The sequence below is a fragment of the Cupressus sempervirens genome, chromosome 5 (assembly GCF_028749045.1).
Source record: "Cupressus sempervirens isolate cs-2001-9-10 chromosome 5, ASM2874904v1, whole genome shotgun sequence".
Taxonomy (NCBI): domain Eukaryota; kingdom Viridiplantae; phylum Streptophyta; class Pinopsida; order Cupressales; family Cupressaceae; genus Cupressus; species Cupressus sempervirens.
Window position 1 is genome coordinate 529591237 of NC_143122.1, and position 17962 is coordinate 529609198.

At 34.1% G+C, this 17962-nt stretch overlaps 1 protein-coding gene across 4 annotated transcripts in view; it reads left to right on the plus strand.

Annotated features, from left to right (window-relative positions):
- The window catches only part of LOC149557031 (RNA-binding (RRM/RBD/RNP motifs) family protein), a 229235-nt gene that overhangs the window by 88945 nt on the left and 122328 nt on the right, over positions 1-17962 (plus strand). The window contains exons 5-8 of one of the 4 annotated variants that reach the window (XM_089831681.1): positions 687-817; positions 981-1088; positions 1302-1382; positions 1483-1558. In XM_089831681.1, the coding sequence (XP_089687807.1) occupies positions 687-817; positions 981-1088; positions 1302-1382; positions 1483-1558 (396 nt within the window). The remainder of the gene's footprint in view (positions 1-686; positions 818-980; positions 1089-1301; positions 1383-1482; positions 1559-17962) is intronic. The other 3 variants (XM_089831682.1, XM_089831683.1, XM_089831684.1) reach the window with 3 other exon arrangements.

A 17962-nucleotide genomic window follows, 5' to 3' on the forward strand; every position in this document is an offset into this window, starting at 1 on the left:
GGACTGTATTTCCATGCTTTTTTATCATATTGATTGGTATATCAATTATAGTTTCTTTCTAATAAAGTGTATGTGTTTCAGAATATGATTGTTATCAGCATTTTGTTTATTATTAGCAAATTGCTTACTTTTCTAAATATTGCATAAAGCCAAAAAAGTCAAAAAACCACGAAACACAAAAGAAATGGAAAAATTTGAAACTCAGAATTTGCAATTTATCAGGTTTGGGGGTGGTCATTAGATTCTGATTCTTGACAAGATAGAGCTTTGTTGTCCTTGATTCTTTCACACATAATCAGATACAGTTTATGCAGGCAGTAAATTGAATACAAATAAATGATGAGAACATGGAGTAATAATATTAAGTAAAAACCATATATGAGTCTGGATACCAGGTATTGGGTTCAATAATATTTTTTTTTGAGGAATGCACTACTTGATGTTTCTATCCGTGTTAAAAAACTGACATTTTATTTAAACTGATTGATTTTCCCACAACATGATATGTTTACCCCAAATTTTTTTAGACTCGTACTCATATGATCTTATTTGTTTAATTAAAATAACTGTAGGTTGGATTGATCTGTATTTGTATTTTTTTATTTGCTTTGTTTTTGTTTAATTCAAAATCATATGAAAAGTCTTAAATAAGTGAGTCCATGCTTTTTGAAATGCACATTTACCAGTGCTATGGTAGAGGATGCAAAACGTGCTGTTGAAGCAAAGAATGGATCAGTTATAGGTGGGCGGAAGATTGCTGTGGATCTTGCTAAACATCGGCCTTCAATTCAACAACGCCGCGCTAAGACTTCCAAAGGTGGATAACTGTTGACATTATCTAAATTCCCCTTTTTATAGTGGTGAATACGGAAAGTTTATTTGAAGTGGTGCACATGAAATATAGTTCTGTTTGACAAAAGAGTTTCTTTTTCAGGTTCACCCATTTGGGACTCTGACTTATCGGCGTTGACTTTTTACAGAAACAGTTGACACGGAAGTGCAAACTGAAAATTTGGAGGATCATAAAACTGTGGAGAACACCATAAAAAAGATTTGTGTAGATTCAGAGGGAGGGAAAAGAGAAGAAGGTTGCTTTAGTTTTCCTTTCCATTTCTGAACGGTTTGATTCTTTAGCTTATTGCATTTGAAATATTCTAGTTATAGAGGTCTAGTATGCTTCATTTAATTGTTTATCCCATTTTACCTCTTCTAATTGATTTTCATATATTCCTCACATATTTCAAATATTGGTGTTTTATATTCTTCAAAATTAATAACGGGTGGTTTAATAACTGAAAAAGCACCAAAAACAAAGGCAAATAAACAAGAGAATGTGAAAATACCTTCAAGTGTCCAGCCTCATGAAGAAAGTAGGGATGCTGGTAATTAGTTCTGCGATTAGCCTGGTTTGAATTGCATTTCTCCATTGCTGTTCGGAGCTAATACATGTCACATTTTAAACATTTTTTCTTGAATTTTCAGTGGGAAGAGGGACAGCACCTAAAAAGCAAAGCCTTACTCCTTCCAATTCAGAACTCAAGAGTTCTGCAATTCAAAGGTAATGAATGCTACTGCAATTATGTCAAAGTGATTTGGCACTCTGGAATTCTGCAATTAAAAAGTTATCAATACTGTAGAAATCATTTCAAAGTAATTGGCACGGGTCAAATGACTCCCCAGTATTCTGAAGCAAACTTTAAAATGGTCTCCAATGCGAAAATGCCAATTCTGATATGTAACATTGATATGTAGGGTTAATGAAAACAAGGTTGAACATGTTAACAGTTTTACAAGGTAGAAGAATTTCCGAACAGTTTTAAAAGAGTAAATTGATTATTGTTTTCATAATTCTACCTGGGCATTTCATAAGAAAAAATGAAATATAATCTGCCCAAATTAAATGCATTAAACGAGTGTTTGATTTCAAGGTTTTAACCTAAAGGCTAAAATCTATAGATCTCCATAGCCTTTCAACTCTGCAACTTTTTTAGTATCCACGTTTCATGAAGGATTAAGCAGGAATGGCATAAAGGACCACTGAACACTAGTATCTTTAAGCTGGTAATTTTTTGTTAAGTATGAATTTGGAGTTTGCTTCTGTTAATGAAATTTATAAGTCAGCAAGGGCCACAAAGGTAATACTTGAATCGCAATAAAAACAACTTACTGGTCATTTGCCTGTTTCTATATAATCCAAGTGGGTAATCTTTTGATCAGTAAACAACTTTTGGAGAAATATAAGTTCAACAGGCAAGGTAGTTTAGGAAAGGGCCTCTAAGAGAGGTGGTCGAAAGCAAGATATCTTCTAGGGAAAATCTGAAACTCCGAAGAACTTTTATAACAGTTTTATTAAGGCACCAAAGTCTGTTGGTGTTAGAAAGTAGGATCTTAGGATACTAATCATTACAAACAAGTAAGATGAGAATCAAACAAATATAAATTAAATACATTACACAAGATATACATGGGAAAGCCTTTTCAGGTGGATAAACCTCATAAAGCATCATTTAATTAAAAATACATGCAAAGTTGTCTGTCAAATAGACTGAACTTGGGGATACTTCTCTTTTCTAACACATCGTCCTAGAGACCTTTTGTGTACAGTGATATAACTCACAATAAAGCTCCAATATTCATGTTTCTGTCAAATGAGAGAGAGCCTTATCAAATATAAGAGGAAGCCTGACTTTACTAGTCACATATTTTCAATAATCACATTCATAAATATTTAATAATCTAGTAGTTATTAGATTGTAATTATCTTAAATGGGATATGCTTATAAAGCATAAAATCTAAAACTTTTTTTAACCTTATGTTAGAACATTAAATATAAATGTTAGAAGGGAATGACCCCAAATAACATTATCTTCTAACCCAAATGCCAACGGGTAAATCGTGAATTCCAAACTACATGAATCTTATCCTATCATAATTTATAATCCCAGTGTTCTAAAATTATGCTACGAGGTCTTATAAAAATTATATTGGATGCTCTGTCTCCTCAATATTAGCTTTTTCCCAGTCTTATCATATAGTGCCCGTTGGACTTAATGCAATGCTCTTACAAGGGGGGGATCTACGAGGAAAAGATTTTACAATGTGTCCATAGGAAATACTAATGCCTACCTGTAGTATTAAAACAAAGGACTTACTTATGTCTACCTGCAGGTTTAAAGCACTTAGTAATGCTTATATAGGTCTTATTTTATTTTAATTAGGACTTATTTATGAACACCCATAGGATTTAAAACTTAGTTTTAGCCGTGCTTGGTGGTGTCATTGACATGCACACTCCCCCTCAACAGTCCTCTGCCCGTAGGTCTTAAATCAAGGATTTAGTCACTAGGTGGTGTAATGTACACTCCCCCTAAATGGCTTCACCTTAAAGCCAATCACCACAGTGATGGCTAATATTCCTTGTTTATATTATACCCTCCTTTTGCTTGAATAGAACTGGAAAGATCTCTAATGATGTAATACCTTCGCTTAAGTAAGGTGCCCATAATCTTCAGTGTTCTTTTATCACTTTAGAAATGATATTCTTTCGAAAGAGTAAAATAACTTAAAGTAAGATGGTATTTTTACATGTATCCATTTGAGCTCTCCCACAATCTTTAAAGTAATATTTATTTCTCAATAACAGTTTTGTATATTTCACAATAGAAGATAGTCTGTTTATAAAGGTATTGTATCATCCATGATGGCACATATAGCATATGTTTTGAAGGCTTAATCTAGATCAGAATCACCATTATAATTAGTAACAACATAATCAATTAAATTTGATTATTGGTGCAAAGAAAAAACATAATACTATGCATTTATCAGTTGCCAAAGATGACCATATAATGTTTCTCATAGAAGTAGCAAGGAGATCAATATATAGTCATTAGCACAAAGATGATCATATAGTTTTTGTCATAGAAGTAGCAAGGGGGTCAAAATATAGTCATGAGCATAAGCATGAATAGTTGGTCATATTTCTTTCCAGAAAAAATAGTTAGAACTTAGACCACTATCCATATAGTAATGATCTATTAAATGTTGAAGGAACAAGTGAGTTATCCATTCCAGGTTTGCTCCCTGGACAGTTTATAAGGGCAATAGCCACCTACATTATGTAGGTGCATTATACCAATTCTTTTTAGATTTTTAGAGCACTATATAACTTCTTAGATGGTTGCAAAATTTCCATGTTTTAACTTGTAATCAAACAAAAAAGAAGTTCCTTAAATGACTTACATTACATCTCATCAATGCTATCATAATGTTAAATAGCTAGTAAATACAGTAATTCTATGTTACCTTTTGCAATGGCCTTTGATTTACCTTGATACCCTAGTGCATATCTAGAAGTGGATGAATGAAAATTTTTAAGCAATTTCATTTGCTTCTTGCTCCAAAAATGATGTCAAAAACCCAAACTTCATAAAAAGTTATCAGTTTAAGTAAAACTGAAGAGAGAAAAGAAAGCATGGTAGGTCCAGTTCTTTTTGAAATTCTACGCAATTCCATTGTGTGGGTATGTATAAGAGTTTGACAAAACCAATCCATAGTTTTTGGTTTACTTTATTTTCCTTTAGTGGAAGGAAATTAATTTATCCATTCCAATATAATAAGAGTGAGTTTTCTTGAAGAGAAATGATGACCTCCTTAAATGATATTCCTTAAGAATAGGGTAATTTATAATATTAATCACTGATATTGCAAGTTTTTCTTTTATCTATGTATGAAGAAGGCTATCCAATCTCACAAATAATGTAGAAGTTATATATGCCCCAAGATTTTACTTGTACTACAAGTGGAAATACATGCTTGAACCTGAAAGTACATATGAAAATGACTCAAGTATAGATTTGAATGAAAATAACTAATCTCTTTTGCAAATAATATAAATATTTTATTCAAGTATTTGGTGACATACCCCTACCATCGAATAGTGAGGTAGACTCATGCAAGAGATTTTCTCTTTAAAAGATTGGTATTTTCTTTTTCTTGATCCTTACCCTAGTTTCTACTATTCTTTGGTGTGAAATGTCACTAGAATCAAATAAATTAATTTTTCTTCTAAAGGATACTATAACAGAGATAGAGAGCTCCATCTTGAATTTTACTAAAAAGAAGGAATATCTTAATGAAAACCTATATTTTCTTTTTAATTGAGATATTTCTTTCTGTAATGAAAATCCAAGATGCAACTTTCTTTTTTGATATGATATACCATTTTGCTTTGCAATAAAAAATACCCAAATGGTATAGAGTCTGGATCGCTGGATGCAGGTTTAACATTGAAGGAAGGCATTTTTATAGATATGCTACTTTCATTGATATTAAAAAGGAGATAAAAAACATGTGCAGGCTACTTTATAAATCAATATATTTAAAGAGTGCAACATGTTGAAGAGTAAGAATCATGCAACCATGAGTCAGTTATTGTTTTGGATCTCAGCAATGAAGGAGCTAGGAAAAGGCTATGTTTAGCACAGATTCAACTCAACATTGATTTGTTTTTGTGAAGAAATACCTGAAAAATCCCGTTAGCTTCAAAATTAGACTAATGGAGTAATGCATTTACAATAGCTTGCAAATGACAGAAAATTGAATTGGTGCAATGAGGGAAAATGAGTGGGAATTTTAGTGATCCACTCATAAGTTGAGTTAGGATGAATACCATCTTAACATATGTTGAAAAAGAAATTATTCTAACGGATATTCTTTTATTAAGATAGTAAGTGAAAAGTAGTTACAGTATACATAGTTATCTTCTTGTAATTACTTGGTGCTAGGGTCAAGAGAGAAAATAAGGTAGGAGTATTTCTGTATAGATCTCAAGCTTTCAGTCATAATTTTGAGATTTTCATGAAGCTTAGTTACTTCCACCGGGAAATGGGACTATGCCAACATTGTTATCTTGATCTTGTAATTACTTGGTGCTAGGGTCAAGAGAGAAAATAAGCTAGGAGTATTTCTGTATAGATCTCAAGCTTTCAGTCATAATTTCGGGATTTTTATGAAGCTTAGTTACTTCCACCAGGAAATGGGACTATCCCAACATTCTTATCTTGATTAAACAAGAAAATGTTGGAAATGTGAAGCTTTAGTCTCCAATATAGTTTGGCATACGCTTTTGTTCGTGAGTAGCAATTATAGGGGTGCCTACCTGAACTATCGATTAGGATCTTCTTTTGCTTTGTCGCTTGATAAATTCTTGTATCCTGATCGGAGAAGAAGATAAACTTCTCCTAATATCGTTTGCGTTTGAAGAATGAAACGTATAGCATTAACTGTAAGTTGAACCATCTTTTAGGACAAAAGTGATATGATAATTTTAAGTGAGAATAAAGAATGAATGACTATCAAGGAGGAGAGAATTAGAAGCATGTAGAGGATATCATTCTTCATCCATTTGTATCTTAGCTGGGGAATATAATGGACTGCATTGTGCAGTTTTCAGGGATTGGAAGACTTTTTTTAGCGATACCAAGATACCATTATGTATGTTGACAAGATCTATCTAATTTTCTTTGTAAAGTGCAGCAGAGAAAAAAGTTTATATAGTGGAACCAATGCATCTACACTCAGCGATCATTCTTTCTGTCAAGGAATGACAAGATCTACCATTACCGTGTCAAAATCAATGATAGGTTCTCAAACGCAATGGATATACATAATGTCTCATCAACAATCTTCCCTTTTTGAAATGATAAGCATTCCAGCTTGAAGAGTACTAGTCTTCATAATCTACCATACTTAATGGGTGCAGTTGTAGATCTATGGTCATTACACCTGCAGTTGCTCCTTGCGATCGTGACCAGGTTGAGGGATCACAAATATAATCATTCAGTGTAGCAATTTTACATTAAAATTCATAATATTCTGATGAATTTGTGTAGGCCGACTATGATGAGGCCACAATAAACAATTTAGTTGGCAGTTTTGGCAAGTTGATAATTTCAATTGATGCTTTAATAAAAACTTAAAAAGGCTTTGACATTTTGATTTTAGTATGTTAGTAGAGGAAACCAGTTTCTTACAACACGGGCGGAAGGATTGCCACCTTTGACATGATTACTGACTTTATAAGAAAGTGACTATTCATAAAGGTTGTCTATTTCGATTGGTAGTTGTTGCAGATAGCCTAGCATTGCCATAAGCACAGCACCGACACTACATTTGTTAGGAAAAATGAATTGTGGCATCAATGGAAGGAATGGCAAATGATTTTCTGACATTGGATGTCTCTTAAAAGAAGTGTCTTTTAGCTTTTGTTGGTAATTTAATAGTGATAAAGTATAAAAAATATGATTTATGATTGTAGTTTATATAGAAGATTTACTCCTTTTGGTGGTGAAATGATGTGGAATTTCAATGCTCAACCTAGCATTCTATAAATGAATTTTAAATGACAGACATGACATCAATATTGTGTATGAAAAACATGGTAGACGATCATATTCATTAAATTTAACAATTAAGATTATATAATATACATGGTTCAATTCTTGTAAGAAAATATAACGTCAAATTTGTATGTTTGCATTTAATAATTTTAAAGTTCTACCATAACTTTTGAATTTATTAGATTTTGAAATACAATGCATAAAACTTAATAGTAGACATCATACGTTACCACTTTGCATACAAGAATTTGAACTTCTCTCAAATAACATCAACTCTTTTTGGAATGACTATTCTTACTTATGGCATATAATCACTTGAGAAGGTGAAGATGTATTTTAATCCTTTTGAAATGAATCTGCGCTTTTCACAATTCTTAAAAAATGTTATTATTAAATTGGTCCAGTATTGATAATATAAACAATTTAGGAAAATAAGTAAATAAATTGAATTTTCACATGCTAAATGATTAGCACAACCTAATTGGCTTTGACACCATGTTAGTAATTAGGATACTAATAATTATAAACGAGATATAAACACAAGCAAAATTAGAACCAAATAAACATAACTTTAACACATTAGACAAGATATGCACAAGAAATCCTTTTCAAGTGAAAACCCCCATTAAGTATCACTTTTTCTGGTCGGTAATATTTTTGATTTTACAAAGATTAATTTTTAAAAAATAAAAGCATCCAGTCTCCACCCAAACACCACCCAAAAGACTCTACCCCTGATGCATACTTCTGGCCCAAAAAGGTGTTTCCCACATTCACATTACAGACACAATGAACTTCTTGGCCAACAAATCGAAAGCTTCCATTATTACATCTTGTTGTTTGCATTTAAATAATCTTTTCAGCTGTTGCTTCATTACCAGGCCAAAAAAGCCTTGTTTCTGGCCTTCAGTATACAAGGTGAATGTAGCCTCCCTCTTCACCACCCATCCACCTTACTCATAAAAGGGTTACAAATTCAAAACCATCTGTCACCTTTAAACCACTGTTATTCTACTTCCTGTCCCATCACAAGTTCAAATTATTTTTCTCAATAAACACTCTGTCCAACTTTTCAACCAAATGATGGCACTTTACTCCTCTCAACTACATTCTTGCCATAAATGCTTGGCCGCTGCCATTTGTGTAATGATGGATTTTGCACTTGAAAGATTGTGACAATCTTTCTTCCATACATTTCTCACAGTTGCATGCAATTTGTCCATTCAGGAGATTACAATTTTCCTCTTGTCCACCTATACTTGCATTGGTTTCACCTTAAACCCAACCAGGGGTTAGAGCTTTATCAAAAACATCAAGTCACCTCTTATCCCTCCATTAAATTAAACCGTCCTTTACTAGGCAATTTCGAAAGTCCTCCATTCTGAGTTTGCCGAATTTATTAAATGACAGCGCCCATTATAAGCATCATTTTATTAAAACACTTACAAAGTAATCTATTAAATAAACTGCATCTAGGATACTTCTTACTTCCACACAGCTCAAAATACCTTTTGCGGATGGTGATATAACTCACTATAAAGCCTCCAAATCCATTATCTCTCAAATGAGAGATAATCTCATTAAATATAGGAGGAAGGGTGATTTCACCAGTGACACCTTTTCACTAACCCCATTTATAAATAACTAATAATCTAAGAGCTATTAGATTATAATTATTTCAAATGGGATATGCTTATAAAGCATATAATATATATGGTTTTATAGCCTTATAGAACATTATATATAAATGTATGTTCGAAGAGTTGGCCAGATGAGCAATCAGTTTTATTGAGAAGCAGAAGGAGAATGTGCAGTGTAACTCTTGAAAAACATTTAAAACCAGGCTCGACCCAAAGCACTCTCAATTGCTAGAGAGAGAGAGAGAGAGAGAGGAGGAAGTTTCCGTAGTACTTATGTAGTCACAGCCTCTGTGTCCAGTCAAAGGCGACTTAGGAATTGCAACTTTGAACACAAATGATTCACAGCAACAGCTAGGAAGTGTAGTAATAGAAAAATAATACTTCAAACTTAATAGACCAACTAGAGGATACAAACTGTAATTGAAATGCAGAAATGGTAGATCAGCAGGCTGGTAAACAGTTAAGGTCAGTCTAAACCAGCTCATAGGCATGTAGATCTGCAATCAACATCCAGAAAACTCAGAAAATTATTGATACACTGCTACAGGCAAACAAACTAGCCAGAAATACACTGCAGTTGCTTCAAATTTATCCCATGTTGTGGACTACTGTGTTCTACTGACATCCACAATACTAGGTTTGATTTTGATTAAAAATGGCATCTAATGGTAAGTGATAGCCGTCAAAGATAGTGCTGCAACAGTCAGAAATTTTCAATATCTATTGTTGCTTAAATATTACGCTTGTATCTAGAAGGTCATACCTCCCACAGTTGCGGTCATTAGCTGATATAATTCTCTTCATCTTTGGAATGTTGAAAAACTTTATGGTGCTGTGTCATATGCTTCACATGCTCACCCAGTTGTGCTAATTTCTTGTCCACTCCAAAGTGTCCAAGGAAGCCTCCAAAATGTGTTTTCTCTCATAGATCCTTAGGGTGTGCTTAAATATTTTTAATGAAATATCCAACCATGATATTCTATTTTTTTACCATTGGGCTTTTGTATGTAGCCCATGTCAGATCGACATGTGGATCATTCTTGTACAACTATTTTATATTATCAAAACTGACAGCTTTCACTCTCATTTCAGTCAGCAATAAACATCTACTGAGCGCATCCACTGTTCAGTTTGATTGGCAGCTTCAATTTTTTTAAACAAATGAACAAAATTGAAAACAAATCTAGCATATTTCATATCCCTTTGATTTAATTTAGTCTGGCTATTTATGCACAGCAGTGCTTGATGATCTGTTTACAAGACAGATACCTTTATTAGCAAACCGTGCTGCCATTTCTTAAGTGCTTGGATGATGGCACACACCTCCTGATCATAAACGAAGGACTTTTTGGTTTCATTTAACTTCTCACTAAATTAAGCATTAGATTTACCTTTCTGGCTCAAGAGACTTGCAATTGCTGGCTTGTTTGATCACAGCCTGCTTTAAAGTTAATGACATTATCAAAATCTGGTAATATGCTTGTTCTTATCTTTACCTTAAAGAGTTGATGACTTTTTGTTGTTGTCACTGTCCATTGAAAATCAGTCTTATCACCTTTTATGATTTCCGTGATGGGTGCACAAATACCACTAAAATTTTGAAGACACTATCTATAAAAGCTTGCTTGGTCATGAAACTCTTTGAGTCAAATACAGATACTGGTGATGGCAACTATTGCTTTTACTTTTTCAAGAACCCTCTATGAAATGAGAAATCTTAAATATGCTAGTTTGTTATTCCAATAATTAAAAACTTTTATTTAAAACTTTTTATCCAGATAACTTAAAATGCTGGAATCAACAATTATTCACATGAACAGAATAACACAATGTTTACGTGGAAACCCAATTCGGGAGAGAACCACGGCAAAATAATTGCTTTTATATAAACTTTTTCTTTTAGAAAGATTTGGAGGCTATGACTTACCAGAGGCTCCAACCCCTATGTTTATGAGCACCAATTCACTGGAAGCTCCAACTCCCACAGTTCGCAGGCTCCGATCTACTAGAAGCACCAATCCCCACTGTTGTCTTCGTGAGCACCAACCCACTGCGCACAAACTTCTTTTCCACCTTGATGATGTTGCTTACTCAACTGATAATGGACTATTCAAAACACTCCTTTATTTATTTTTTAATAATTCTCCTTTCTAACTTGCATCTGCATACTCTTTATTACCAGCATATATGTCACATTTATATCTGCACAAATTCTTTTTATATCTGTATATATGCCTCTTCTATATCTGCATGTGAATATCCTTTTATATCTGAAATAATCTTATTCCAATACAAATATCTCAGACTTACATGATATAAATACACATGCCATCACTTATACTTTACACATTCTTTTTCTTCAATCTATATGCTTTGCATTTGCAGATATCCTCCTTTCTGTTAATGGAGCAGTAACCTTCTCTGTTTATCCTTTTTACATTTACAAAACACCTATATATATATATTATATATATCAGATTGTAGTCAATCTGAATATATTCCATTCCTTCCTATTATAATTGGTCTGCTCTATAATCTTTCTTCTCTTCTACTCACTGCCTCTTACTTCTTCTCTACAGCACATTTCTCACACACCCTCTTCTAGGATAAATTTTACAAGATAAAGGTTATGTCTCTTGCCCAAGAGAGACCTCGGTTCAAACTAACCTTTTGAATTATTCTTTTTAAACTATAACTGCAGCCTTAGTTTTATCGACCAAGTACTGATATTGTGGTCTTTTTAAAAATAATTATCTTTTTACTAAAGATGGGGCTTATGTTTATTACTTGATATCACCATGTATTGCAAGCGTGTAATTCTTATTTCTTTTCTTCAAACCTGATGTCAACCTGTAAGTTGCTTTATATTTGATATTTTATATCTGAATTCTGTTGGTCTCCAACTTTTGGATTATCGAGTTCTATATTAAATCGTATTGTCTTCATTCGACCATATATTCTTTAATACATTAAACACTATCTTTATATGCATACATTAATCTTATCTTACTTGTCAGGACTTTGTATTTTATTAGATCTGGGTCTTCCAAGTTTTGTCTCTTTCGATTTAATAATATTACCACTATATTGTCTGCCAAACTGCTTTGTTTATTATTACTCATGGTTGCTGAAGAAGTCTGTGTCTTTGGTTTATCTTATTCTTTTGTCTTGTTCTTAATTTGTCTTTTTCACTGTCATGCAAATCTTCTATTTGTTAGCAATGTTGTTTATTTACTGATTTTTAATCGCAGTAAGTATTGTTCGTTTTTATCCAATTTTTGTCTTTACTATTTTCTGTTTATACTTTAATCTGGGCTCTATCTTTCCTCAGGCTCAAGCTGTTTATATTTTTACTGATCACTGTGAATACTGTATTCTGATGTATATACTGTTGATTTTATCACTGTCTAACCATAACCAACTCATCTTACAAACAGTTCTTGATCTTTATTAAATAAACTTGTTTTAATTACTTGTATAATTCTGATTGTAGTTTTGATGAATTCATACATCATTGATCTTGATTGGACTGATGTAGAGTCAATGAACTGGAAGTGACTTCATAACCTTCCATATCCTTCAAACTGTTTGTCTATGCAAGCTCTGATATTTTTGCTGGTGTATACTGTATCCTTCTTACTTCATGTGCACAAACTTTGCTATATTCATGACATCACTTATGGTACAGTTTAGTGTTGGTTTCTATTATTCAATACATGCTTCTCTATAATGCATACTTATTAATCCATCAATGACAATTTCATTCAAACCTTTGACATCAATGACAAGATCTCAACAAAATTTACCAGGAAAAAGGTTTCAATACGTCATTCATCCATCATGTGAATGTGCTTAGTGCATTGGTCAATCCAAATGGCATAACCAACCATTCATACAATCTATCATTTGGTTTTGAATGTGGTTTCACATTCATTCCTTTCTCTAGTTTGGGATAATAGGTACTTGTACTTTACTATTATCCTATTGATGGTTTGTGCATCATAGCACATGTGTTACCATCCTTTTTAGGTGCCAATATTGTTGGTTTAGGAGACAAGGACTCACCCATTTAGTTATTTAACTCAAACAATAGTTCTTGGACTCACCTCTTCACCTCTTCATTTACCAATGGTGTCATTTGGTATGGTACTTGTTTGGTAGGCTTGCTTTTGGGATCAAATCAATATGATGGTTGATATATTCCACGATTTTTTCAGGGCAGGAATGGTAGGGCAGCAGTCCGAGGGACATCAAAGGGACAATGGCATAGCTTTAAGTTTGCAAGTGTGTGTGTGCGCACGGGAGAGAGAGAGAGAGAGTCAAACTTCTGCAAGTCAATGAACAACAGTATAACAGTTACAATATAACATGACAATGTTAAAATGATTTTGGTGCCTACAAAAGCCTTTATGTCAACTACATTCCAAAAAGAAATTGTTTCTTTGTACTTACACAATTCTTCTTTGTACTAGACCTTGGAAATTTTAGGGCTCTCAAGACCGACTCCTTGCAGCAACCTAAGACCACTTTATGCCATTACAGCCCTAGTGCCTTGTGAAAGGAAGCTTGGGGTTTGCAGTTTCACACACAAACTGTCAATTTGCAACAACAATTAGGAAGTGTAGAAATAGAATAAAAATATGTAAAATTCAAGAGTTCAATTAGCGGGATATAGGCATACAATTCGAACTACAAAATATTACACAATTCAGGAAACTTCATTCTCAGTTCAAAACAAAACGAGAAAGGCTTTCATTAACTGTAACTGAATTGCAAATCATACTAGAAGAGGCTGGTAGCCGACCTAGAGCAGTCTAAACTGGCTTATAGATATTCAGCAGGGGAAAGGAACCAATTCCAGTCTCGTAACCCCTCGCCAAGAGTACATACAGAAGCAAACACATATTCAGGAGCAAAGAACCAATTTACTCGTGGAAAGATACTAATTGATTAGACAACTCGCATGATAAAATATGCATCCAACACGCTCGGCTTTAAGGCCTTTTGGGTTACGGCTAGAACAATGAATTACAACATTAGAGCACAAAGCTTGCAATCTTGAGATTTCTTCTACTTCTCTCCATCTTCTCTTTGCTTAGAACTTCCTTCCCTAAAATTAATCCAAGTTCTTATATAGCCAGCAAGACCACAAGTCGGCTTGTCCGGCAACTAATTACAAAATGTGTCCTACCTTGGAGGAGAAAACAAAAGAACTGGCAAATGACCAAAAGAGAATCTGCGCTCTTAAGGATAGGTTCACACATGATCCAAGAGATGTCCTTCAACCGCACAAGACACCATGTCATCATAGGGAACTGCGTAGAAAAATCCCCATGGTTCGCTCGATGAAACAAGCAGTGAACACCGAGTGGAGAAAGAGGCACAAAACTCTAAGCACAAAGAACATTAAATTCTGTGCACTTAGGGCGAGGATCACCAATGGGTCCACGTTAAGATGTCAACCACGCACAACTTAAAATCATGAGCAACGTCTATTTCTCGAACAACAAATTGGTTCAGAAAATAAAACAATATTTTTGTTTGATGCAAGATTGCTCATTGACCCAAGATGCTCTTGCATTAAACACCCAGGGTAAATAAAAAACTTATGTCCAGATTAGGAAACCTTGATGCTCTAAACTAAATCATAAAGATTCAATCTAGCTTATCTTATTCACGAAGTGTCTTTAACTGGTTTATCCTTCCACTAGACAAGGTACTCTGTAGTCTTTCACTCTGGTGCTCTTACTTAGTCTTCTATCATAAACCTTCTCAATGCTTTCAGTCTTCCTCTTGGGATAATATAGGTTATCTTTTAATTCCTCTTTTGATTCAAAGTACTCAAAGATGTCTGAAATATTGAATATTGGTGAAATATCTATGTCCTCTATTATTCAACTTTAAAAGCATTACCGTTGTCAAATTTCTTCAAGATCTCACAAGGACCAGCTTTTTCATCTTCAGCTTACTGTAGGTACTAATTGGAAATCCGTTCTTCAAGTGAACCATAACTTCATCTCCAACTTCAGAAGATTTGTGTCTTCTTCCTTTATCTGCCTTCTGTTTATACTCTTGATTACTAACTTGCATATTCTTCTTCACTTCATGCAAATTCTTCATGAAATCCACGAATTCCTCTGCTTCAGCACTCCTATCCATTTTAGTACTCAAATCCCTCAACTCTTTAGTTCCTTTAGAATGCATTCCATTCACTATCTCAAAGGGTGTTTTCTTAGTACTTTTGTTTACAAAATCATTATATGCAAGCTCTGCTTGTGCTAAAAACAAGTCCCAATTAGCAGGCTTATCTCTAATCAAACATCTCAGTAAGTTACCCAAACACCTATTCACAATTTTGATTTGTCCATCTCTGTGCAAATGGAAAGTAGAATTGAACTTAAGCTTAGTATCGAACTTCTTCTAAAGTGTCCTCCAGAAATAACCAGTAAACTTAGTATCTCTATCTAAAACAATAGTCCTAGGAAACCTATGCAATCTAACCACTTCCTTAAAGAATAACTCAGCCACATGTATTGCATTAGATTTCTTTTTACAAGGTTTGAAATGAGCCATTTTCGAAAATATGTCAACCACTACTAGAATAGAATCATTACCTCTCTAAGTTCTAGGCAAGCCGAGCACAAAGTCCATATTGATATCTTCCCAAGGTTTATAGAATCATTACCTCTCTAAGTTCTAGGCAAGCCAAGCACAAAGTCAATATTGGTATCTTCCCAAGGTTTATTTGGAACAAGATTTGGTGAATACAAACCCAAATTCTGACTAGTTCCTTTTGCTGTTTGACAAATTCTGCAATCTTAACCATCCTCTGAACATCCTTGTATATTTGAGGCCAATAATATCTATTAGAGATCATCTTCATTGTTTTGTCAATTCCAAATTGTCTGGCAAGTCCTCCACTATGTTTCTCCCTTCATGATGTTATCTCTCATAAATCCTTTAGGTATGCACAATTGAGTTCCCTTAAACAACATGTCTTCTGGAATGAAATAATTACTACACTTATCTTGTTTGTTTGTCATGTGATTCTTACAAGTAGTCCAAGGTTTTGCAAAGTTAGGACCGGTTTCATACAAATGTTTCAAATTATCAAAACCAAGTATGTCAATTCTCATTTCTGTCAATAAATTCCTTCTTTAGCTAAGTGAATTTGTCACTTTGTTTAACTACCCACTTTTATGTTTCAACACAAAAGAAACGTTTTGCAAATACTCTACCCACTTCATGTGTCTTTGATTCAATCTGTTCTAACTTCCCAAATACTTTAAAGCTTTATGGTCAATGTACAACATAAAATCTTTGGGCATCAAATAATGTCTCCCTTTTTTCAAAGCTTGAACAATAGCATAGAATTCTTGATCATACACTGAATTCCTTTTCTTAGCATCATTCAACTTCTCACTAAAGAAAGCTATAGGTCTCCCTTCTTGACTCAAAACAACTCTAATGGCACATCCACTAGCATCACAATCAACTTAAAAAACCTTAGTGAAATTAGACAAAGAAAGTGTAGGTAATTCTGCTACCTTTTGTTTCAATGTTTCAAAACTCTTATGTGCTCCATGTGTCCATTTGCAATCCTTTTTATCTCCTCATAGTTTTTGTCATGACATTATATACTGAACTAAAATTTCTAATGAACTTCTTGTAGTAACTTAACAATCCATGAAATGATCTAACTTCCCCCAACATTTTTCAGGTGTAGGTCAATCAAGGATAATTGTTACCTTTTTAGGATCCATCTTTAATCCATTGACATAAATCACGAAACAAGGTACACAATTTCTTCTTTCATGAAGGAGCATCTCTTCAAATTAATCAACATTTTCTCTTCTTTCAATCTCTATAACACTTGTCTAATATGCTAAAGGTGTTCTTCTTTAGTCTTATTGTTTGTCAGAATGTCATCAAGATGTAATGTTTCCGTTATAAAATAAATCAATTATCAAGCTATTGTTAATGGGCTGATTGATTTAATATATCTCAAACCCATTTTTATTTTGTTTCCGTAGTTTGTGTCGCCGTCGGCTATTTTTGTACACCCTCAAAAAGTTTTCTGATGGGTATTTAAGCATGGCTCATAGGTAGTCTTTAGGTATGCTTTTGGATTACTTCTATGTATTGCGAATTCCTGTTGGAGTTCTGGATCGTTTGCCATTTTGGAAATGAAAGATCTTCCCTATTTTTCGTGCAATTTTGGTGGGATTCAACCCTCATCCTATTCCATTGTTGCATGTAATACTTCGCTTGGATATGACAAATCGAAGCATCATCTTTTGGCATATATATTTCTTGAAGGAATTATCTGTATTCGAGTCTCTATTATTTTGTGTCTGGATTCCATCAAAATCTATGTGTGTGTGAATGAACAAAAGTGTTTCACGGTAGGGCTCAAATATCTAACCTTTTTGCTTCTTGTCCTTTGTCGTAATTGCTTCTTCCTTGGTCGTATGGCCTCTACCCTCCACCCACACCTTCGTACATTCTTCCTGTCTTCCATCAACCCCAACGTATGGCCTGCCACATGACCATCTAGCATCGTGTCGTACGCCATTTTCTCCACCCTCGCTATACATTGAATTGCGCCACCGTACATCAAAGCCTCCTTACCATACAGGTACACACCAAATTGTGCCATCGTACATCAAAGCCTCCTCACTGTACGGGTACACTATCGTACGACCTCTTCCTTCATCCTACCATACGGCTACCAAGGATACCGTTTGACTTTGCTTCTAGATACGACATCCTCCATTCATCTCACTGTACGACCACCAAGGATACCGTACGACTTTGATTCCATCTGCTCTCATGTGTACAGCGCTAGTAACTCTCCTCAGCCGTACAAAACTCAATCCATCCATTGTCATACACATTGTATATCGTACATTACCGTTCGA